This window comes from Mus pahari, chromosome 13 (assembly GCF_900095145.1).
Source record: "Mus pahari chromosome 13, PAHARI_EIJ_v1.1, whole genome shotgun sequence".
In the NCBI taxonomy this organism is placed as follows: domain Eukaryota; kingdom Metazoa; phylum Chordata; class Mammalia; order Rodentia; family Muridae; genus Mus; species Mus pahari.
Genome location: NC_034602.1, coordinates 67,221,199 through 67,244,547, shown reverse-complemented (window position 1 = coordinate 67,244,547; position 23,349 = coordinate 67,221,199). Strand labels below are relative to the sequence as shown.

The 23,349-nt window shown below is 43.0% G+C and overlaps 2 protein-coding genes across 3 annotated transcripts in view; both read right to left on the bottom strand.

Annotated features, from left to right (window-relative positions):
• Positions 1-3,663, bottom strand: part of Srp72 (signal recognition particle 72) — a 27,626-nt gene extending 23,963 nt beyond the window's left edge. The window contains exons 1-2 of the mRNA XM_021211315.2: positions 3,528-3,663; positions 2,036-2,156 (exon numbers count right to left, since the gene is read on the bottom strand). Of these exons, the coding sequence (XP_021066974.1) occupies positions 2,036-2,156; positions 3,528-3,642 (236 nt within the window). The 5' untranslated portion in view covers positions 3,643-3,663. The remainder of the gene's footprint in view (positions 1-2,035; positions 2,157-3,527) is intronic.
• Positions 3,664-10,234: 6,571 nt separating this feature from the next.
• Positions 10,235-23,349, bottom strand: part of LOC110330578 (multifunctional protein ADE2) — a 29,486-nt gene continuing 16,371 nt past the window's right edge. For both annotated transcript variants that reach the window (XM_029545184.1, XM_021210794.2), the window contains 8 exons: positions 20,880-21,077; positions 18,080-18,258; positions 16,242-16,421; positions 16,039-16,152; positions 15,265-15,348; positions 13,160-13,340; positions 11,409-11,567; positions 10,235-11,151 (listed from right to left, as the gene is read on the bottom strand). In XM_029545184.1, coding sequence (XP_029401044.1) covers positions 10,985-11,151; positions 11,409-11,567; positions 13,160-13,340; positions 15,265-15,348; positions 16,039-16,152; positions 16,242-16,421; positions 18,080-18,258; positions 20,880-21,077 — 1,262 coding nt within the window. In that variant the 3' untranslated portion in view covers positions 10,235-10,984. The remainder of the gene's footprint in view (positions 11,152-11,408; positions 11,568-13,159; positions 13,341-15,264; positions 15,349-16,038; positions 16,153-16,241; positions 16,422-18,079; positions 18,259-20,879; positions 21,078-23,349) is intronic.

The following is a 23,349-nucleotide window of genomic DNA, read 5'->3' as shown; positions in this document are numbered from 1 at the left end:
GAGAGAGAGAGAGAGAGAGAGAGAGAGAGAGAGAGAGATCCCTGAATGTGGTTTCTTCCTTGCGTCTAGCTGGTCCTTGCTGCTCTGTGGGTTCTTCTTCCTAACCGTTACCCTCCCCATCTGTCTCACTCCCCATTACTAGTTAGGTGAGAAAGAAGAATTGGGGGGGAGGGGTTGGAATCTAATTTTTTCTTTTGGTTTCTTCTTTGAACATAACTACTAACAAACCACAACCCTCCCTGAAAGGCCAACAACTACCCACCCACTACCCCCAGACAGGGCCCTAGCATTTATATACCTTCTGAAAAGTTCCCCAAATTCCAAACATCATACAATCTCAGAAATTATCTGAGGCTGGCAAAGTCCATGCCTCAGGCACAGCACCCTACAAACAGAGCTGCTGTGGTCAGCCTTCAGCAGCCCCATATCTCTACACCAGGGATTAAAACAAAAGCACATTCTTATATTTGTGTGTGTGTGTGTATGTTTAAAGAAACTAAAATATGTCATGTTACATACATGACATGGTTTAGTTTAACCTATTGAACTGTCACAACCATCTTTGTGACTTGCCTCCCAATCACATGCCTTGAAGTGGCACAGCATGCTACATCCATGTCCTCATCTGCTCTTTGTTTTCATGACTTCTGACAACACCACTGGCATTTTGAAGCAAACATTAAAGAAAGCAATCATGGAAGAGCTCAGTACAAGATTTCCTTAGCTACAGGGATAATCCGAATACTTAAACGGGCCACATCTTGAGACTGGGGATGTAACTCAGCTTGTCCAGTACATCGCAGCCCTGGGTTCTATACCCAGCACCCTACAGCTGGATGGCAGTACATATCTGCTATCTCAGCACTTGGGGAGTACAGGTAAAAGTCAGAGAGCTAATCTCTTACTCAGCTACTGAGGAGCTTCAGGTTAGGATGGGAGACATGAGACACTGTCTCCATAGGAGAAAGGTTCTTAAATCTACTTAATAAAATATACAATACTTGTTAACTTGTTCATGAAGAAAATGATTTAAAAAAAACTTAGAAATAAAATATGGTATCTATAAGTGACAGGAAAAGATTCAATTGAGCAGTTATTTAAACCTCCAGATTTAAAACTAACCTACATTAAAGTGATATTTAAAATTCATTTTGAAGTTTTGACCATAATCCCTACCCAGAAAAAACTTATCAAAGCAAATGTAAAAAAGTAGCAATTCAGGAAGTTCATGTTCTATGAAATGATTAAAGAGATTTAAAAAAAAAAAAGCCACCAATAATTGAAAATGAACAACTCAAAGGTCTTGGCCTGAACAATTAGTGGATGGCAGTGGACCAGAGGTTAGGTCAAGTTCACCTTAAAGACCTCTGTTGATGTAGATGTTTATGTGCTGTTAGCTTATACATGTCTAGTTGATAGATACATGATTGTTTTCTCCCTAGAGTCTCCCTCCATGAACCATTACTAGCTCCCCCACCCCACCTTTGGAAACAGAGTCTTAGTAAATAGTCCAAGATGGCTTCAAACTAGAAATTCTGCCTGTCTCTTGCATGCTGGATTACAAGCATAAATTGTATATGTAATTCTTTTCACATTTACATTCTGCATTCTTTTATGTTTTACTCCCTTAGCAGTTCAAAAGAAAGACAACTCTGGGAATTGTGGCACATCCCATCATTCAGGAGGCTGAAGCAGGACCGCAGGGTTTAAAACCAGCTTTGGCTACATAGTGAGTTCCAGGCCAGCAAGGATTAGATCAAACAAACATACAAATGCAAGACAATAAAAACCCAAGAAAACAGAAAACAAGCAAAAAAACACATAAAATAAAATTCTGAAATTCTCCCAACAGTCCAGCAGAAAGGAACCACGATCACTACTTTGTCTTCCAACTTCAGAAAAATTAATGATAAAGGAAAGAGAAGCAGGTCAAAGGTAAAGCGCATAAGGGAGCAATGGGGGAGGAGTCAGTGATGACCAAACTATTTCCAGTGACAGCAACTAGCAATAACAACAGCAATTAACAGTCACTTACTTGGCTAACACTTTGGTGTGCGTATTGATGACATTCAAGGCTTCTTTGAAACTTCCATTCTGGATAAGGCAGACGACTTTACAATGCAGGGCAGTGACATCATCCTTGTTGATCTGCAATACTAGAGAACCGGGTTTAGGAAAGTCATTTCTAAATCCATTCCTCTTGCACACTTTTACTAAATACAGATAGGAATCCAGCTTGCCTATGTGAGGCCCTCAGTCTAACCTTCAGTACTGCAAAGACAACAAAAAGTACAATGTAGACATGACTTATCTTTGGAATGTTCCAAAGAAATATTCCAAGTTTCCCTTTCCCATAAAGAGATCAAAGGGAAACACAAAGAACGCAGGCAGCCATGGCTCTATGCTAACTGCGTGTCAGTGTCAAAATGGCTAGGATCATGGTTCCCCTCGCTCCTAGTCAACCACAGGAATCCAATTCTCACTTTAGGAGTCGTCGAAGGAATTTCTAGAAATTAATAGACATGGCTGAAGCGACAGTCCTGGCTGACCAAAGAATTGCTACAGAGTAGTTATACAGATACTAAATATTGGTTGTAGGCCCACTGAAGGGCTAAAGTTAATTCAAGTAAGTTTGGCAATCATCAATTCTTAATGCACGGTGGCCACTGTCACTACTTTTATAGGAACTCCGGAACCCGAAGGTTTAAAGTGTATGTTACTGTGATAGCCTTTATGTAACTGGGGCTTTGTACAGCTGAACGGTTTCGTAGTTACATCACCAAACCTGACATACACAGGTGTATCTACTGTACAGAATACAGCACGGCCATATTACAGGCATATAGTGATGAAAAACAACTTATGGAGTCTCATCCTGAAGGCAAGTAAAATTAGAAACTATAACTTATGGGGACTAAAAATGCAGGTCAGTTTCCTTATGTTATTTTAAATGTTGGGACACTCTCACTCACTCACTGGCTGAACACTACGGGGAAGACTTTGTGCGTGGACGTGACTAACGACTTGACATTCACACCTCTTCCCTTTCCAATCTGCAACGCCGCTTCCACCTTGTCTGCAACAGCGCGGATGCTACGTGTCAAGCCAGGTTTCCTTCCCCGGCCCCGGCCCCGGCCCCAGCCCCGGTCAACAAGTTTCCTCCATGACACACTGTCCCGATCACTTCGCTCAAGATAAACGAAGAAAAGTCAACGTGACAATCTTTGCAAAATCCCGCCGCGGAGAAGACACCGAGAACGATTTGGAAGCGGTTCCGGACGCCATGGTCTCTTTAAGTCCGCCCCCCTCCCCCTCGCGCCCGGTCTCGCGGGGACAGAGGGAAGTCCACGTGGCCCTAAGCGACCGAGCACGGGCCGCCGGTGACCGTGGGGCAGCGACCCGCCCCCGGGCTTGGGGCCGAGCCTGAGGACGCAGCGATCCCCCCCCCTCCGCGCTGCGCCGAGGGGTCGCGCGCTCGACCCAGGCGACGTCCTCCTCCCGACAGCCTCGGCCGCCGGGACACTTACTCTTGTTGACAGTCTTGAGGGCACGCGTGAAGTCGCTGTTCTGCCCATAACGGTTCACCTCACTCCACAGCGCAGGGACTGACACCCCGCCGCCGCCGCCGCCGCCGCTCGCCATCTTGGAGGAGGTGGGGGTCGGGGTGGGTGGGAGGAGCAGGGCGACCTCTGCCCCGGAAGAGAATCTCCCAAGTTGGCCCGGACGGAGGAGGAAGTTGGCGGTTGCTAGGCGGCCGGGAGTCACGAGCTGGTCGGTCCCAGAGCTAGCGTCAGAAATCGGTTTTTCTTTTTTCAGACTTAGAACCTGGGACTGAATCTGGGAGACGTGAAGACAGGTCTGGGACTGACGAAACTACAGTGAACGGTTCTGTTCAGCCTCCCTTTGAGATGTGGTTTCAGGAGCAGTGTGGGCTGGAAGATGAGAAGGTCCAGGGTCTGAACTGAGTATACATACGACTTAGGTAGATGTCGTACAATAAACTACGTCCTGGAGACCTTCCTTAATGTACTTTAAGGAAACCCGTTCGTGCAGCCTAGCCAGTACACATTCTGGTTCCAAGGCTCGACTTCCTTGTGGAGAAGACCCGTGCATACTAAGCAAGTGGTCTTAGCATTCAGCGACACCCTCTACAAGATTACACCCTCTACAGGGCTCTCTATTCCTGAGCACTGAGCCTTTGAGTCCCCTCTCTCTGAGCGACCTATAGTCCTAAGGCCAGAGACCTTATTTACTTTGCTTACTCCCTGGAAAACTAAACCAAACCTTCCTTCACTTCCCTTAGACGCAACCTCAAGTTCTCTTAATGTTGTTTCTCGGCTTTTAAACCAAGTATCTACTTCATGGTTCTTGCCGGAGTCAAGTGCTGGAACTCTAGCTGATTGTCATATGTGTGGTCAGTATAATGACACATCATACTGAACTTAAAAGACTTTCTTTTGGGTCATGATTTCATAGATGTCAGCCCCAGGAGGTTGCCTTTGGAACCTCAGTGAGGCGCACCATCGTGATGGAAACCATGTCGTAGTGACTCCAAGCTGCTCACTTAATGGTTACTGGGAAGGAAGAAGCTGGAGAAGCCCCAGACAAAATGTCAGTTTTTGTTTTTTTTTTTAAGATTTATTTATTTATTACATGTAAGTACACTGTAACTGTCTTCAGACACTCCAGAAGAGGGCATCAGATCTCGTTACGGATGGTTGTGAGCCACCACGTGGTTGTGGGATTTGAACTCTGGACCTTCAGAAGAGCAGTCGGTGCTCTTACTCACTGAGCCATCTCACCAGCCCAATGTCAGTTTTTTAAAAAGTACACTCACACTAGGCACCATCTCCTACAGCAGTGGCTCTCAGCCTGCAAGTCGTGATCCCCCTCGAGGGGGGTTACAAATTAGATTTTTAAATTACTATTGACAGCAATAGCAGAATTATTTATGAAGTAGCAACAAAATAATTCTATGGTGGTGGCAGTGGGGTCACCGCAACATGAAGAACTGTATTAAAAGGTCATGGCATTAGGAAGGTTGAGAGCCGCTGGGCTAGATGTTCCATCACCTTTACACAGTGCCAAAGGAGCCTTGACAGAACACCCAAGGCCCCAACGATAGCGTATGTCCCAGCTGCTGAACACGCAGTAGTCTAGTAAATCCCATTCAGTTCTGTATCCCCACAAATTTGCACTTTTATTCGTTCAGTGAGTACCTCAGTTCTATGTACATGCCTGTGCTAGGAGTTTACAGTTGCTGAGATAAAGAAGATGTCCAGTGTGCTTGGATTATGTATTTCCTAGTTAGATGAGATAGACAATAAACAATATACTAAGTGGTGGTAAGTTCTATGAGAAACAGGATGACAATTGAGACTGGAGGTTCTTTTTTCTTTGTTTTTTTCTTTAAAGATCAGAAAGTCTGAGCTTCTGCATCTTAGGCGCTGGCAGAGCCTCTCAGACAACAGCCATACCAGGCTCCCGTCTGCAAGCACATCTTGGCATCTGCAATAATATCAGGGTTTGGTGTCTGCAGATAGGATGGATCACAAGGTGGGGCAGTCTCTGGATGGCCTTTCCTTCAGTCTTCTCCGTTTTTGTCTCTGTTTCCTTTCTGGGTTAAGTTTTTTGAGATGGGTGGGTGACAAACCTCAACTGGGGGCCATGTCTGTCTACTGGAGGTGGTCTCTTCAGGTTCTATCTCCCCCCTGTTGGGCATTTTGGCTAATGTCATCCCATTGCGTCCTGGGAGCCTTTCCCATCCCTAGCATCTGGGACTTTCTAGTGGTTCCCCTGCACCCCCAAGTGCTACATATTACTATTCACTCTCCTGGCCCTCTGGACTTCTCTCCTGTCTCTTCAAATACCTGGTGTACACCCTCCCCCTTCCCTCTGCCATTCAGGTCCCTCCCTCCCCCTGCCTCCCGTGATTATTTTGTTCCCCCTTCTAAGTGGGATTGAAGCATCCTTCTTGTTAAGCTTCATATGGTGTGTGAGTTGTACTGTGGGTATTCTGAGCTTTGGGGCTAATATCCACTCATCAGTGAGTACATACAGGTATGTCCCCTTGGGTCTGAATGTACCTACCTCACTCGGGATATTTTCTAGTTCCATACATTTGCCTGCAAAATTTGTGAAGTTCTCATTTTTAATAGCTGAGTAGTACTCCATTGTGTAAATGGATACATTTTCTGTATCTATTCTTCCATTGAGGGACATCTGGGTTGTTTCTAGCTTCTGGGTATCTATGAACATAGTGGAGCATGTGTCCTCGTGATATGGTGGAGCATCTTTTGGGGTATATGCCTAAGTATATGCCTAGGTGTTGGAGACCAGGCTGAGAAAAACCAGGCCTTTTACAGCCTACACCTGAGAGTCATATAGTCCTTTGTTGAGAGCCGAGTTGCCCCCTCCTTCCCTGGGCTGCTCGACACCCTCCCTGCCAAGACTGCTCTATCTCCCTCCTCCCAAGGCTACTGTCCTAAGCTGACACTTGGGAGGATCCAGGACTCTGAGATTAGCTGCCCAGCGTTCCAGAGCAGTGACACCAGGACTCTGAGAAAATCACAAGAAGTTTCAAGTCTGCAGTCAGCATCCCATTTGTCCTTTGCTCTGTTTCTTGTGATCATTTCTCAACCCCTACCCATTCCCCCTCACAGTGTTTATAACCAAATGTTCAAGCCTGCAATAAATGAAGCCTTGACACCTTTGCAAGGCTTCCCTCTTCTTTCCCACCCATTTCTCACTTTAGGCTCGGGCCCCCTCAACCCCACAAAATAGTTTGTCCCGCAGGCCGGGACCTAGGGATGGTATAACTGGGTCTTCAGGTAGAACTATTTCCAAGTTCCTGAGGAACAACAGCCAGATTGATTTCCAAACTGGTTGTACCAGCTTGCATCCCCACCAGCTATGGACGAGTGTTCTTTCTCCATGTCCTCACCAGTATCTGCCGTTACTTGGGTTTTTAATCTTAGATATTCTGATTGGTGAGTAGGTGGGGGAGAACCCCTCTTAGAGGCAGAGGGGAGGCGCATGGACTGGGGCGGCTCGAGAAGGGGATATTTGAAATGTAAACAAAATAATAATAAAAAGATTAGAACGTCTGTCAAAGTACTGTCATTATCCCATATTAGGATCATTTAACGGGCTGAAGCTCTAATTCAGCCGTAGCCATTTAACTAGCACTCACAAGGCCGTAGATTCAAATACTTGTTGGTTGGAAGAATCCCACAAAACACAAAAATCAACAAGCACACACACACACACACACACACACACACACACACACACACACACAACCACAAACCCAAACCCACCAAAATCCCCAAACACTACAAAGAACTAATGTTTTGAAATGATCTGACCCCACATGTTATATGTTGTATTTGTGGAAGGTCTCCAGGGGAAGAGAACACACACACACACACACACACACACACACATGCGCGCACACGCACGCAGGATTGATTAGCCTGACAGAGAAGCCAAGAAATCCCATACTCTGTCATATGCTAGCTATACCTCCCCCCACCCTCATATAGTGGTAATAGTTCCGGGTCATACATGATAGCTAAGGGCAAGAGATGTATTTCCAAGCTCACATAGAAATCAAATTCACATATTTTTGTTCTGGTTTGTCCTTCAACAGATTTTATTCAGTACCCACACATGCTTACTTAAAAACAAATGGTGGAACTGATGACCAGTTAGTAAATGATTCTATTAACCAGTCTATCCATGATTAAACATTTTGATGTGTCATAGTTAGGTTCAGTCAGCCACATAAGGGCAGAAATATCAACACAGCTATGCTATTCGAGGAACAGTAAGCCTGACCAGATGGTAAAATTTAAGTCCCCTTAATGTTACTAATTAGCATTAAGAAACTATAATTCTCTAATTTCCAGTAGATATCTAGGCATAGCAGAGTGATAGTTTATGTTCACTGTTAAATTGACAGGTTTAAAGTCACCATGGAAACGCAGTTGGCTGTGACTCATCTTGGATGTGAGTGGTAGCATCTCAGGGGCTATAGGGCATTGGGCAGTGAGAAGCAGGAAGCGAGGCGAACACCAGCATTCATTTACTTTTCTGCTGTCTGCCCACGGGAGCATGGCAGGGTCTCTATCAGCATGCCTTTCCCCTTTAAGACAAACCCATGCGTCAATGGCTATTGCCAGGTGTCTTAGCACAGTAATGTGCAGTGATTAATACAGCACAAGGCACACGAAGCTTATAATCCAGCAGAAAGATAACTGTTAGAGCCACCATGGCTATGCGGATTCATGGAGAGATGAAGCCCAAGTAACATTTAAACTTTTTAAAAAAAGACTTATTATATCTGAGTACACTGTCGCTGTCTTCAGATGCACCAGAAGAGGGCGTCAGATCTCATTACAGGTGGTTGTGAGCCACCATGTGGTTGCTGGGATTTGAACTCAGGACCTTTGGAAGAGCAGTCCTCTTACCTGTTGAGCCATCTCGCCAGCCCCCATTTTAACTTTTGTAGGGGGGGGGGAAAAACCCTTCATTTTTTTCCTTGGAGAAAACAGTGATTCCTCTTACAATGGCCTTGTGCATGCTTGTGAAGTGCTCTCTTTTTTCTCACATGCCCCACACTGGCCTTGCTCTTGTCAACCTCTTGAGTAGCTGAGATCACAGTTTTGTCACCAGACCTTGCTCTCACACCAGTGACTTTTAACGGACCTTCAAAGTACCTAAAGAACCCGTAAAATCAAGTGGTAAGTTTTGTTTATGGATTTTTTTTTAAAAGGTAGGATGAAGTGTAAACTATTTTTGGGGGGGTGGGGTGGGGAAGGTTTCGAGACAGGGTTTCTCTGTATAGCCCTGACTGTCCTGGAACTCACTTTGTAGACCAGGCTGGCCTCAAACTCAGAAATCCACCTGCCTCTGCCTCCCAAGTGCTGGGACTAAAGGAGTGTGCCACCACGCCCAGCTAAAGTGGAAACTTAAGGGTTCTTTGGAAAGTCATTTGTGTTGGAAGGTGTTTTGCTGGGGCAAAGGAGGATGTTCTGCTACAGGGTGAGAAAAGACTAGTAAGTCTGAATTATCTTAATGTCGAGCAGAAGGAATGATTAGCTAGTCACATCTAACAGACCCAAGTAAATAAATGGTAAGAGCTTCTGAAAGGTAGGAAACAGACTGGTAAGGGTTTGTCACCACTTTATCTGTAGCAGCTTAACACTTGAGGGTCATAACCACTCTCGAGCAAACCTAAATTCCTTTCTCATAAAGATGAGCATGTAAGTTTACATGCAAACTCATGGATGCTCAGATCAGTTTACTAACCCATAGGCCACTGTACTGCTCTATTACCAAATACTAAATTATTTATTCAGATAAACTTCAATAGGTCTCTGTTTAACAAAAACAACAAAAATGTACAATGAAATAATGTTGTATTCATTCACATAAAGAACTCTATAATTGGGGGCTGGAGAAATGGCTCAGCGGTTAAAAGTATTGACTGCTCTTCCAGAGGTCCTGAGTTCAATTCCCAGCAACCACATGGGGGCTCACAACCATCTGTAACAGAAGCCAATGGCCTCTTCTGAGACAGTGTGTCTGAGACAGTGTAGTCATATACATAAATAAATAAAAAACGCTATAATCAACAATTCTACCCCTCCTCTTTGCATATCTGTAGCAAACATGTCACTGAAAGGTGGCAGTCTCAAGCTAGGTTTAGTAAATGTTCAACACTGTTGAGAGTCCTTAAGGTGCAGAAGCAAGTAGAGAAGAGAGGTACAGAGACCCAACTGGATCCCTAAAGTCGGCATGTGACGAGTATAGCAAAGGAAGGGGAAACACTGTAGGATCTATAGCTAAGCTTTATGAAACACAGAATTGGATCCCCCATAACATCGGCTCCTACAGAAGTGAATCTGGCACTGTTCAGATATACACTAGCAAACCAATCAGTCCATCACACACACCCACTCCTTAATTATGATTATAAACTAGACTCAATTTCTGAAAATGGTGACTGCAGGTGTGGCAAATGTCCTACCAGAGAGGCACCTACCAATCCTGGCTAAGCAGCACTGACTCCATCCTTCCCTGGAATGGCTTTATTCCACGTACAACTGTCCTACTGCCCAAAGACTTCAGGAAAGAGACCTTGCAAGCACCCCTCTCTGTCTTCTACCTCTAATCTCAACTTCTTTGAAAACAAAGCAAGCAAATACCCCCAAACAAATCAGGGTTATTCATGTAGCATTTACTTAGATAATGACTTAGAATTTACAGACCACACAGTGAAAGTATACTGTTATACACAAGTATTTTAATTTTCAATGTATCAATTCAGATCAAGCATTATCTACTGATTAACAACAACAAAAAAAATGCTATTACCATTTAGAAACAATACTCTTTTTAAAAAGTTTACTTTTTAAAATTTTGTGTGTTGGGTGGGGGAAGGTAATAGTATTTGAGAGCAGGTGCATAAGGAAGCCATGGGTCAGATCCNGTGATTTAAAGGTTATTTATTGTGAGGCAGTCTACACAGATGCTGGGAGCCAAACTCAGGTTGTNTGCAAGAGAGCCACACTGGTTCTTCATAGTGGTTCCTACAGCAGACACATTGCTCCAGTTCCATAATTACATATTTACCCAACAATAACCATACACAGGGTGAGAATAAATTTAATAGTGTGATGCCAATTTTACTAACCATAAAGTTTCCTTCCCGGCAAGTAGTCTCAATACACAGTTCAGGGTGGCCCTGAACTTAGAGACCCTGCCACCTTAGCCTCTGGAGTGCTAAGGTTACAGGGACATATCACTATGTAGAGCTAGAAAATATTGATAATATCCACTGACAATGTGCCAAATCATTAACAGTGAGGACCATTTGTTCATTAGTATTTTCTCTAACGTGAAGTCATTTTGCTTGATGTTTTTCTTTAAATCCAAACTAGGAATATGTAACTTTTCTCCTAAAAATTAAATTGCTGTTTTACAAATTGCATTGCCTGATTTTCTTATCAGCCTGCTTTAAGGATATCCACGTGTTCAATATGCTCGCTCGAAGTTTGGCCCACACCAAATGATTGTTTAACCCAAATATCTGAGCAGCAAACTGAGCTGATCCTTCTGGAGAAAGTACAGTTGAACAGCCGAGACCTATTGGTTCAGAAAAGAAAAAGACAGAAACATGAGTTGGCAGCTTAAAAACTAAAAAAGATGATAATAAACCCAAATCCTACTTCTTAGAGATGCATATTTAAACATCTAAATATGAAATAATTCAAAAATATAAAATCTGATTTAAAATAGTAGGCTGTAGTTAAAATATGTAGTCAAATATTAATAGATGAGGCTGTATAAAGACACTGAGTTTGTATTTTGAAATTTTGGACATACAAAGTACTAGGTCTTACCACTGGGCAGTCGAAGAGATGACCACACATCCTGAGCGCCCCAGTCTGGTGTGATCGGGGGACAGCTGATAACTGGATATGCAGTATTGCCAGACAGCACTGGGCCTAGACCATTGCTTCTGCCCGCCACAGCGACAAATACAGTAGGTACGCCATCCCCTAGGGAAAGTTTAAGATGGTCAGGTCCTTTGGCTTTCTTAACAATAACAATAGCAATAGTAATAGCCAGGTACAAAACAGTGCAGGGCAGGTGAGACCACAGTGGATAAGGGGTATTTGCTGTCAAGCCTGATGACATGTGTGACCTCTGGAACTCAGGCGGTAGGAGAGAATCAACTCTTACATGCATCTGCACACGCATACAATAAAAACAAAATAATCTAGGCAGAGCAGGCCTGACAATTTTTGAAATCTGTTGTATAAGAAATGTCATGAAGACAGTGAGGAAATGGCTGGATCGTGGCTCCCGTCTGCTATTACTGCTTAGATTCAGCAAAAATGAAGAATTTTGCCAATTTAAACAGCTACCCCCATGGTGAATTGTCCTTAAGTGGTGCCGGTAGACTCATTTAATAGTAATTAGAGATCTTGTGGATACTTCCTAATTACAGTGTCTAGGAGCTGGGATATGCGTAGTACAGTACCCGCAGTTCAAGTGCTTAAAATGCTTCAGATTACAGGCTCAATAAACTGCAGTACCAAACCCAACACCAAACGTGTACACACACTTCAAATTCTTTAAGAACCTTGATATATAGAGCCTTACTCTGTAGCCCAGGCTCACTTTGAATTTATAATAGTCCTCCTGTTTTACATTCCCAAACTCCGATACCAACTTCTGGTTTTATGTAGTTGTGGGTAGAATCCTGGGTTTCTTACAAACTGAGCTACACTATATCTTCTGTCTGCCTAATATTATATATATATTTTAATTTATTAATTTTTTTTGTTTGTTTTTCGAGACAGGGTTTCTCTGTGTAACCCTGGCTATCCTGGAATTCACTCTGTAGATCCGCCTGCCTCTGCCTACCAAGTGCTCGGAGTAAAGGCGTGCGCCACCACTGATCGACTACTTTTTTGGGAACAAATTCCAGTAGTTTAGATCAATGATATCCTATCATTTAATGTGTTCTCTACTGAAACTATAGCTTTCTTATATGCTTCCAAGAAATCTGACCAGAGAGGCTCTGCTGCTTCAGCTCCTGCAGCTGAGTGAGGGCCTCCTTCTCCGTCGGAGCAAACGAGAAACAATGCTAAGGTGTTGCTGTTCATTAGACAAGGAGACCACCTCTCCTCACAGGTCTAAGAAGGTTTTACATGCATGGATGCTTTGCCTTCACGCTTTGTGTCTATGCACACGCGTGCAGAGAGCTACAGATGTTATATCACCAAGCCATGTTTAAAAAGATTATTTTAACAAATTACACGTGTGCCTGCATGAGTTTATGTATGCAGGTGACCATGAGGCCGCAAGATGTCAGATCCCTTGAACACAAAGCTCCAGGCAGGTGTGCGATACCTGGTGTGGCATCCCGCTGAGGCCGCTTTCCAGCTCCTCTATCCCTGCATTTAAGTTTTCCCCTTGTCCTGTCATAGACTTGTACAGCGCCCCTTCTGAAGGTAAGTGTAAGAAATGTATAGCATGACACATGGAAATACGGGGAAAGCTCACTTAAGCATTATTGTTCAAAAATGTGTATCTTTTACCCAAATCAGAAATACCCGAAATTCTCTAGTCATTTGAAGTTTACCTTCATATTCTGCTTTAATCCTCAAAGTTTCATCTGGTCCTTTATGCGCGGATGTTACTCTAAGTTCACACGGAATACCAAAATTTCCACAAGCCTTCTTAATTTTTTCACAGTGACCAAGGTCAGAGGTGGAGCCCATCAGCACCACGACCCTGCACTGACTGTCTGACTTGAGAAGCAACTGGAAATGAAAAACATGACTATGAAAGATGGGTGACAAGTTATCTTTTACTTTTGTGTGTGTGTGTCAAGGTGTTGAGCCTGGATGCTTTAGCTGATGATGACCTTCAGTTCCTGACACTCTTGCCTCAGTACCAGACAATTGGCTTTCCCTTTTCCTTAGCTTCTCTTTCCCTTTTTGAAAAAGGTCTCCAACAGCCCAGACTGACCTGACGGGCACTCACAGGTAACTGAGGATGACTTTCAACTTCTGATGCTCCTGAGATTGGGGGTCACAGTCATGGGCAATCAAACCCAGGGCTTCTTGCATGCTAGGCAGGGACTTATAAACTGAGCTATACCTCAGCACCTGTTTCTGTTTTGTTTTTTTAGACAGGTCACATTATGTAGAGCAGGCTGGCTTCAACCTCAGAGATATGCCTTATCTACCTTCCACGTGGTAGGATTAAAAGTCTGTGCCGTCATGCACAGCTGGTATTTTCTTTCTAAACAGACCAACCTGGTCTACATAGTGAGGCCCTGTCTCAAAACAAAACAAAACAAAACAAACAAAAAAACCAAGAACACATCCACCCCCAGCTCGATCTCTAAGCCTCTTAATATTCAGAGAACAGTAACAAAGTATACCATGCCAGGTTTCTTCACTTTCTGTTGCATCTTTAAGGCATTGTCAATCAAATTAGGTTATCAACTTGTTATCTGGCTTTTTGAACAGTAAATATAGCTAAGTTGGAAATATTTGTCTATGAAGTGATTATTATTCATATGAATCATGTTCAACTCTCATGGGTTCAAAGTAGTAATATCATAGAAATTTAGGTGAAGCACAGAGGTTAGAAACAGGTCCCAGGTTTCCACACTAGCATCTGGGAACAGCATGCTTAACTTGGGGGCAGATTTCTGGTCCACCCGTAAGTAGTCTGCTATGGCCATTCCTCAAGCAAGGCGACCCTTTTGTTCAAAGTCATTGAAAACAGGATGTAAAAGGCCTCTCTCCCTTTATTCTTTTCTTTATTTCAGCCAGTTTCACTTAACCAGGTTCCACTCTGGCCTGGAACTTGAAACCCTTCATGGCTTGGCCTCCAAAATAGCTAACATTATCGGTAAGCTCCACCACACATGGTTTGAAACATTTTTCATTTTTGCTGTATGTGTACAAATGTGTGGAAGGGACACCCTCAGATGGTTCTCAGTTGACACCCAGCTTTCCTTTCCCTTAAATTCTTTTTCTACTTATTTTCATGAATGTACATGTGCTCAAATGTGGAGGTCAAAGAACTTTTGTAAACTCGGCCTTTTCCTTTCAGTTTTAAGTATACGTGTTCTGGGGATGGTACCAAGGTATCAGAATTGTATAGTAAGTGATTTAAACTCTAAGCCACCCCCAGTCGGTCCCACCCATCCATCCATCTTGCTTCCTCCCTTCTCTTCTTTTTGGTGAGAAAAGGACTGTCAGTGGCTTGGAATTTGCTAAGTTCGCTGACTAACAAGAGAGGATCAGGGATCCTCCTGCCTTCAAAGGCCCAACCTTGGGATCACAAACGACTACCAGTACATCTGGTATTTTCTTTGTTTTACATGGGAACTAGAGATCCAAGCCAGGCCTTTGTTTTTGTAAGGCAAGGAAGCACTTTACCAACTACTGAGCTAATTGCTCAGTCCAATGATGTCATGAAAGAAAATACATCTTTTTTTTTTTTTAAAAAAAGGGCTGGTGAGATGGCTCAGCAGGTAAGAGCACTGACTGTTCTTCCAAAGGTTCCGAGTTCAAAACCAGCAACCACATGGTGGCTTACAACCATCTCATAATGAGATCTGACGCCCTCTTCTGATGCATCTAAAGACAACTACAGTGTACTTATTTATAATTAATAAATCTTAAAAAAAAAAAAGATTGTTATTACAGGTTTGTAGAGAAGAATTACCTCCACTCGGTCTGCAACCCACTCAAAGTTTTTCTTTACCATCTGGAGTCCTTCCGGAGTTACTTCTTTGAGATCACGGTAAGACTAGAAAATAAAACAAAGTTTAAAAAATTACTTTCTCCTGCTGTCTTAAAACATGTTCCCTTCAAGTCAAGATTATGACACGTTTATATAATGAGATGTATCTGAAAATGCACCTTGACATTCAAATGCTTTTTCAATGGGAAAGTTCAGTAAGCAAAGTAAGTTTAAGGTCAAATGCTTTATTAGCAAAGTAACTGACTTAAGAATTAACATGTATACATATAGACAGGATTTTGCCTTGATTTTGTTAGAACTAAAGTCCCTTGTGGCCCTGAGGACTTAGTGCAGAGTCCTAGATCTGTCACTCAGCCTTGATGTTGTGAGGATACAACATCAGATATACACGGCCACCTGTTCTTTTACTGTTTCAGAATCTGAGAATGATAAATACAAAAACTGTTTATAGGTTGTAAGTTTTTCTTAGCACCAAAGGAGTTTTTTGTTCCATTTCTACTTTTTTGTTACTGAAGTATGAATCCAGGGCCTTGTATGTGATAAAGTGCTTGCCACTGGGTTGTATCTCCTGCGGAGAAACTATTTGTTTTTTCCAAAAAGTTTTATTTTTGCATGTATGCTGTAGCTGCCTTCAGACACATCAGAAGAAGGCATTACAGATGGTTGTGAGCCATCATGTGGTTGCTGGGAATTGAACTCAGGACCTCTGGAAGAGCAAGCTCGAATACCACATACCTGTTTGTCCTTCTGCTGGCTCCGATCTCCCGATGGCCATAGTCTCCAGGAATCATTATCAATGACATCAGCAAGAACAATCTCTTTGGTGGTTACATCAACGCCAAATTCAATCTAGAAGCAGCACATTACCAAGGAAATGATTTGAAAAAGACATTTCTTAGTTACAATGTTCACTTTTATGTCACCTATTTTATTAATACCTTCATATCAACCAGTGTACAGTTCTGGGGCAGCCAGGATTTCTCCAGAATTTCAAAAATAGCTTGTGTGGCATGACTCATGATGTCCACTTCAGTCTGCCCTATAACAAGGCCAGCAAAACAAAATTTTGCAGCGATGAGTTGCTCCTCAGACCACTGTGGGTCATTATTGGCATCGTCCTAAGAAGAAAGCATAGCAGCACAGTTCATTGAAATCTGGCAACTTTTAACTTTCCAGAAGAAAAAAAAAAAGTTCTTTCCTTTAAACACATATTCCTAAGGATTACTATTTTAAATCTAATTTTCTCCCAGAATATCCTATGATATTAACTATTAAGTCTACTTTAAAATTTTTATTTTTATGTGTCTGTGTGTATATGTTGTTATATGCGTGTGGAGAGGAAACCAAGTTCTGGCTCTCTGGGAGAGTAGCAAGTGCTGTACTACCACTCCATACTGCTCTGTACCATTCCAATTTGATAACTAAAAATTCATTACTTTTTTTTTGTCTTTTTAGGTCTATGTGTGTTTTCCCCGCACATATCTCATCTATACCCCACGTGCATGCCTGGTGCCTAGAGGCCAGAAGACTGTAGTGCACAGCTGGAACTACTAGAGCAGCTGTGATGCGAATAGTCCTGCAGTGCTAGGGCTACTTGAACCTTGAGCAAGTGCTCTAGGATGACGAGCCATCTCTCCAGCCTCTACTGTTTGCTTTTAATTATTCTTAAGGTATTAGATGAGTCACTTATTCTAGGTAATAAAATAATTCATTCAAATCTGCCCTCTCCCTGCAAAGCTGTTTCTTATGTGTGTGAATGTCTTGCCTACATGCACGTGTGCCAGGTCACATGCATACAGTTTGAAAACAATGTCAATAGTGTATTTTTAAATTGTGTATAATTAAATTTACAAGGATCCCAGCACTCGGGAAGCAGAGGCAGGTACACCTGAGTTTGAGGCCAACCTGGTCTACAAAGCAAGTTCCAGGACAGCCAGGGCTACACAGAGAAACCCTGTCTCTAAAAGCAAAACAAAAAAAATGAACAAACAAAACCAAAACACAACAACAAATAATCATAAATTCCTGCAAACTCAAAATCACTTCCCTATTTTTTTTGAGACAGGGTTTCTCTGTACAGCCCTGGCTGTCCTGGAACTCACTCAGTAGACCAGGCTGGCCTCGAACTCAGAAATCCACCTGCCTCTGCCTCCCAAGTGCTGGGATTAAAAAAATCACTTCCCTTTCATATACATTTACATTTCAAATGTAAAAAAACAAACAAACCAATTAACCTTTCTGAACAGAGCCTTATTCCATAGCTCAGGCTGGCCTTGATAGCACTTCTTCCACACCCGTTCTTTCCTTTAAATTTTATTTATAAGTAAGTACGGGTGTTTGGCCTGCAGGTATGTCTGCACCTATAGGCCTGAAGAGACTGTCAGATTCTTGGAATTACACAGGTATGAGCCACCAGTGAGTGCTATCTAGGATTAAACTTGGGACCTCCAGAAGAGCTGCCAGTACTCTAGACTGCTGAGCCACCTCCAGCCCCTGCCCTCATTACTTAAGTAGTAGGCAGGAATGTGGGTATGTACCACCAGGCAATGTGCAAGTCAATCTCTTTAATATGGTAACTGCTTGGTTTCTGTTCACTGAAACTTATTTCTGTTAGTCCATCTTGTCAAAAAACAGATTCCCCCCGCCAAACCTGATTTATCACTGCTTACATAATTCTACATTATCAACATAAATTTCTAGTAGGACGCATATAGTCTCAGGTGTTTCTATGTTGAACATTTCAAGTTTGCAGTCTTAAGTCACAGAAAGCAATTACCTTGAAGAACATCTCCACTTTGGGTGGACAGAACTTGAACCCCTCCTGTACACCAGGGTTCCTTTTGAGGAAAGATCCAGTTGCTATTCTTCGGCACACCCATTCAATGGGAATCATTTCACACTGGGGTGCAATGAAAGCAGTCTCCCCACATTTCTTGGTGAAAGCCGTTTTTATACCTATAAGTTGATGATAAAAGGGGAATGAATTTTTCTTTTAAGGAAGGTAGATAAACTCAAAAACCCAAAGTTTTCATCCTTTCATTTTTTCTTTCAATTTCTTATCTTTTTTTTTTTTTAAAGATTTTATTTATTTATTATATGTAAGTACACTGTAGCTGTCTTCAGACATTCCAGAAGAGGGCGTCAGATCATGTTATGGATGGTTATGAGTCACCATGTGGTTGCTGGGATTTGAACTCCGGACCTTCGGAAGAGCAGTCGGATGCTCTTACCTACTGAGCCATCTCACCAGCCCTTCTTTCAATTTCTTATGATGTGTATGTATGTGGCTGTACATTTATACCCACGAGTGTCAAAGGACCATGCGTGGCTGTGTGTTTGCATGTATGCATGTCAAAGACTAGTTCTCCTCCCTTTTACCTAGTTTCTGGGGCTGAACTCAGAAAGTTAGTCTTGCGTGGCAAGTGCTTTACCTCCTCAGCCAACTCAAAACATCTATCAAAAATAAATGCCACCATGGGATTCGAGATGGCTCACAGGTTAAGAGTGCTTACTACTACCCGGAAGGAGTAGACTTTGGGTTCTATCACCAGTGACAGGAGGTACACAACCCCTTTTAAGTTTAGCACCAGGGGGTCCATGCCTCTGGCCTTCTATAGCACCTGCACTCAAATGCACACACCCATACAGACACACACAATTATTATCATAAGGTTAACAAAGTAAGATTTTTTCCTATTTATCAAAACGCCAGACAGTTACATTCTAACATCACATGGCAAACCATCTATGAAACCTAAAGACTGGAATCAGTGTTTTACACTCCAGCTATTCATTCAGATTCAGTGTTCCCCCTCTCAACTTATATAGATTGGTAGAAGGCACATTAGTCATTCAAGTGGCATTAAATTACCCCTAAAGATAACCTGACTACAGAATTCTCATGTTCTACAGTTCAGTACCATATTAATTCTTATAGACTGATCTACCTTATCAATCAGAACAGTCCTAAATTCTGAAGAGTCTTTTTCTTTAACTGCTTACATCATCCCTGGAAAAGCCTCCCTCGGGTGGTACCTGGAACTGCAGCTCCTCTAGCCAACACTGAAGCAAGCACCAGCTCTTGCTTCCCTGCCACTGGAACAAGTTTCAAGTGGTGACCTTGGATGGAGAACAGTTTAACCCTGTCCTACTCCAGGCCTGGAAGCAGTTAAGATCTTTTCGGAGAAGCTGGGCGTGGTTCCCAGCATGTGCACCTGGGGGGGGGGGGTTTACTGGCAGCTGTGTGTAACTCTAGTCCCATGGCACACACAAAAAACAGTCTCATAATCCAACAAGGAGAAGCACCCTAACTGCCCTCCCTTCACTTCAACATTCCATAGGGAAGCTCTAGTTTTAGTTCTCTTTTATTTCTTTAATGGAAGAAGTCTTCCTTCAGTTTTTCACAAGGTCCACTTAGAATAAGACAGGAGGGCACAGCTGCTATCTTCAATTATTTCTCAGGATTTACAAGCAGAAGCAGGACTTACAATTATGTACTGTCCGAAATAGGCAGAACAAAGTACAACTGTGCAGCATTCCAGGGAGTGAATTCAGGTTATTATTTGGAGCTAATACCAGAAAGGCTTTTTAAATCCCCCAAGGCTAAAGATGGCCTTGTTGTAGAGGGAAGTTACACTGGTGATCAGTGACTGATAAAGAGTGTAGGAAACTTAGTTTCTTTTTCTTGAATGTTTTCTCTGTGGGAGGCAGTAGTTTGAATGCTTGGTCCCCACTTGGTATGAAGCTTTGGAGGTGTGGCCTCACTGGAGGAAGTTGGTTACTGGGGCAGGTTTTAATACCTCAGAAGCACATGTTATTCCCGGTGTGACAGGTTGTATATACTTGGTCCAGGGAGTGGCACTATTAGAAGGTGTAGCCTGGTTGGAGTAGGTGTCACTGTGGGTGTGGGCCTTAATACCATAGTCTTAACTACCTTCAGATCTAGAGGTGGAACTCAGCTCCTCCAGCCATGGCGGCCCGGATGCTGAGATGCTCCCGCCTTGATGATAATGGACTGAACCTGTAAGCCAGCCCCAATAAATGTCATCCTTATAGAAGTGTTTGTTCACAGCAGCAAAACCCTAACTTCTATAGCCAGTTAGGTTTCTTTGCCTCTTATGTGCAGTGTGAGCTCTCAGCTAACGCTCCAGTGCCCTGCCTGTCTGCTGCATGCTCCTGCCACGATGGTTATGGGCTCCTGGAACTGCAAGTCCCAAATTAAATAGCAAAGTAACTAAAATGGTGGGCCACATTGAAGACTGAACCTCAGGTTTTATGTAGGCTACATAAATACTTTATCACTGGAATATCCTTAGCTTAAGGGTCTTTAGAATCTGGACAGCATTACTTTCAAACCAGGAAAATGTTAGAGTGAACCTTAGAAGCTCCTCTTTTCATTTTATTATAGGCAAATTAGCCTGTGAGATATTCCCTGTAGGTTAAGTCAAACACAGCCATCTCCCAGAGTCAGTTACCTGCTCTACATGCAATAACATATGAGATGTATGACATATTCTTGATCCAAACAACTTCTCCCCTGGAAAAGGACACTGTGAAGGACAAAGAGAAGCACTCACCAGCCTCCTGTAACAACTGAAATATGCAGCTGGTGATCTTATTGGAGATGGCGGCTTTGCCCTCCAAGTGGTTCTTTCTAGCGGCGTTCCCTGCTGTGATCTGGTCCTTGGACTGCAGGAGGACTCTTCCTGGGTTGTCTAACAATTCATAGACTTCTTTTGTTTTACCCTCATAGAGTTTCTTCCCAATGTTCAGTACTGTGGGAATAAAACATAATTATATCAGATTTTAAGATTTCCTGAATAGTAATGGATCCATTAAAATGTTGAATCACCCCATAGTGATTAGTGTCAATAAAACCAATGAAGCCGCTTACACAGAACCCTGTACTCTCATATAATTGTGTGCTAGTTTAATTAGAACTACAGAGATTAGAAACCTAAGGCTCAACAAACATTGAGGTCACACATATAGCATATGCACACTTAGAAATAAAACACAGATCATCTGAGATCAACACCACCCTTTCTAGCTTGTCTTTGAACAACTAAAATCATTGTAGCCATACTAGAATTTTTTATGCACATACCTGCTATAGATTGTTTAAATTAACAGGAAGGAAACACTTTATTTCCCCCCGACTTTTCATAGCAGGCTCAAAGAGAAAATTCAGAACAATTTCTTCATTTCAAATTAACATATAAGAGAGAGGCTCCTTTGCTCATCAAAAGAAAAAAAAAAAATCAAGTAGTGGAGGCAAGGAATGGGGGCGTAGCTCAGTGGAGTTTGCCCAACATGTAAAAGGTCTAGTTGAAAGTCTAGCACCAAAGGAAAAACAAATCCCAAACCCAAAGAAAATTTTAGGATGTTAAGTTCAGAAGCTAGTTCCACACCCACTAGCAATGGAGACGATGACAGGCCCTCCTTTATTTACATTTCCATTAACCCACCTGGGTTATTTCTCAATCCTCTGCCATCAGTACCCTCTTTATTGAGGACATAGGAAAGCACAGGAAATGCGCACAAAGGTCTCATTCCACAACCCTGGCTAGCCCAGAATGCCCTTCCCAGGCCAGACTAACCTCAAACTCAGAGATTTATCTGCTTCACTTTGATTAAAGGTGTGTACCACCAGACCAGACCAAACCATCTAATTTTAAGTTACTCACAAGGCGTAAGGAATACTAGAGGCGCCGGGTAGTGGTGGCATACACCTTTAATCCCAGCACCTGGGAGGCAGAGGCAGATGAATTTCTGAGTTCAAGGCTAGCCTGGTCTACAGAGTGAGTTCCAGGATAGCCAGGACTACACAGAGAAACCCTGTCTAGAACACCCCCCCCCCCCCAGGAATACTAGCGTCTACATTAGAATGATTTAGATGAAAATCAAAAGCAACCAAGGTTTAAAGAAAAGTACTGGGATAGTTTGTCCTGTTCTTATCTGCAAATACATTTTACTTCTCTGAGAGCAAATGTTGTCTCCAGGCTTTTGCCTCTGTCTGCTAATTCATGGGCTAGCCCTGGAAGCGTCTAGCCTCTTGTACAATCTAAACATGGCCTAGAATGTTTTCAGCCTCCGAAACTTACTGCTGAATAAGCTCACCTTTTCTAGTTCTCAGCTCTGGCAGGATGGTTCAACTCAGCTACTCTGGCTCAAACTCATCTCCAGGCTGACGCAATCTGGCTTTTCTCTCCTTTCCCAAACTGCTCTACTTGACATCAAACTTACTCTAGCAATCTGTTCTAATCTTCTGGTTTCTACTCATTCTTTGGCCCGTTTTGCCTTCACCTTTGTCTAGCTTGTCTCTCTTCTACCTATCACTGCACAACTGTGCCAGTAAAACTGCCTCCTTTTCTCTGCACGTCACCATAAGCAGCTTCTCCTTTTTCTCTCTTGTGAGTTAGGCATATCCTATTTTGTCAAATCTTTCTGATTCATCAGATTGCCTGCCACTCAAATTAGACATCACTTTCAAATATGGGTGCTTCCTTCTACAAACTTTACTGCTGTTTGGGATTAAAGATATGCACCTCACATAAAGATATGTAACAGCTCACGGGCTGAGCTACATCACAACTAGAAACAGCACTCTTGGTTTTTTTGAGACAGGGTTTCTCTGTGTAGTCCTGGCTGTCCTGGAACTCATTTTGTAGACCAGGCTGGCCTCAAACTCAGAAATCCACCTGCCTCTGCCTCCCAAGTGCTGGGATTAAAGGTGTGTGCCACCACCCCCGGCTGAAACAGCACTCTTGAGTAAATGACACATTGTTAGGGTTCACAGTGTGATCAGGTATCTTGCAACATTCATCCTCAATACTTTGTGTGCCAGGGGCGGTGGACAGAACAGCAAATGAAATCTAGTTTCTGTTCCCAGGGGGCCTAAGTCTTGAAGGAAGCTGGCAATAAATAAAGGCCGGGCATGGTGGCGCATGCCTTTAATTCCAGCACTTGGGAGGCAGAGGCAGGTGGATTTCTGAGTTCCAGGACAGCCAGGGCTATACAGAGAAAACCTGTCTCGAAAAACCAAAA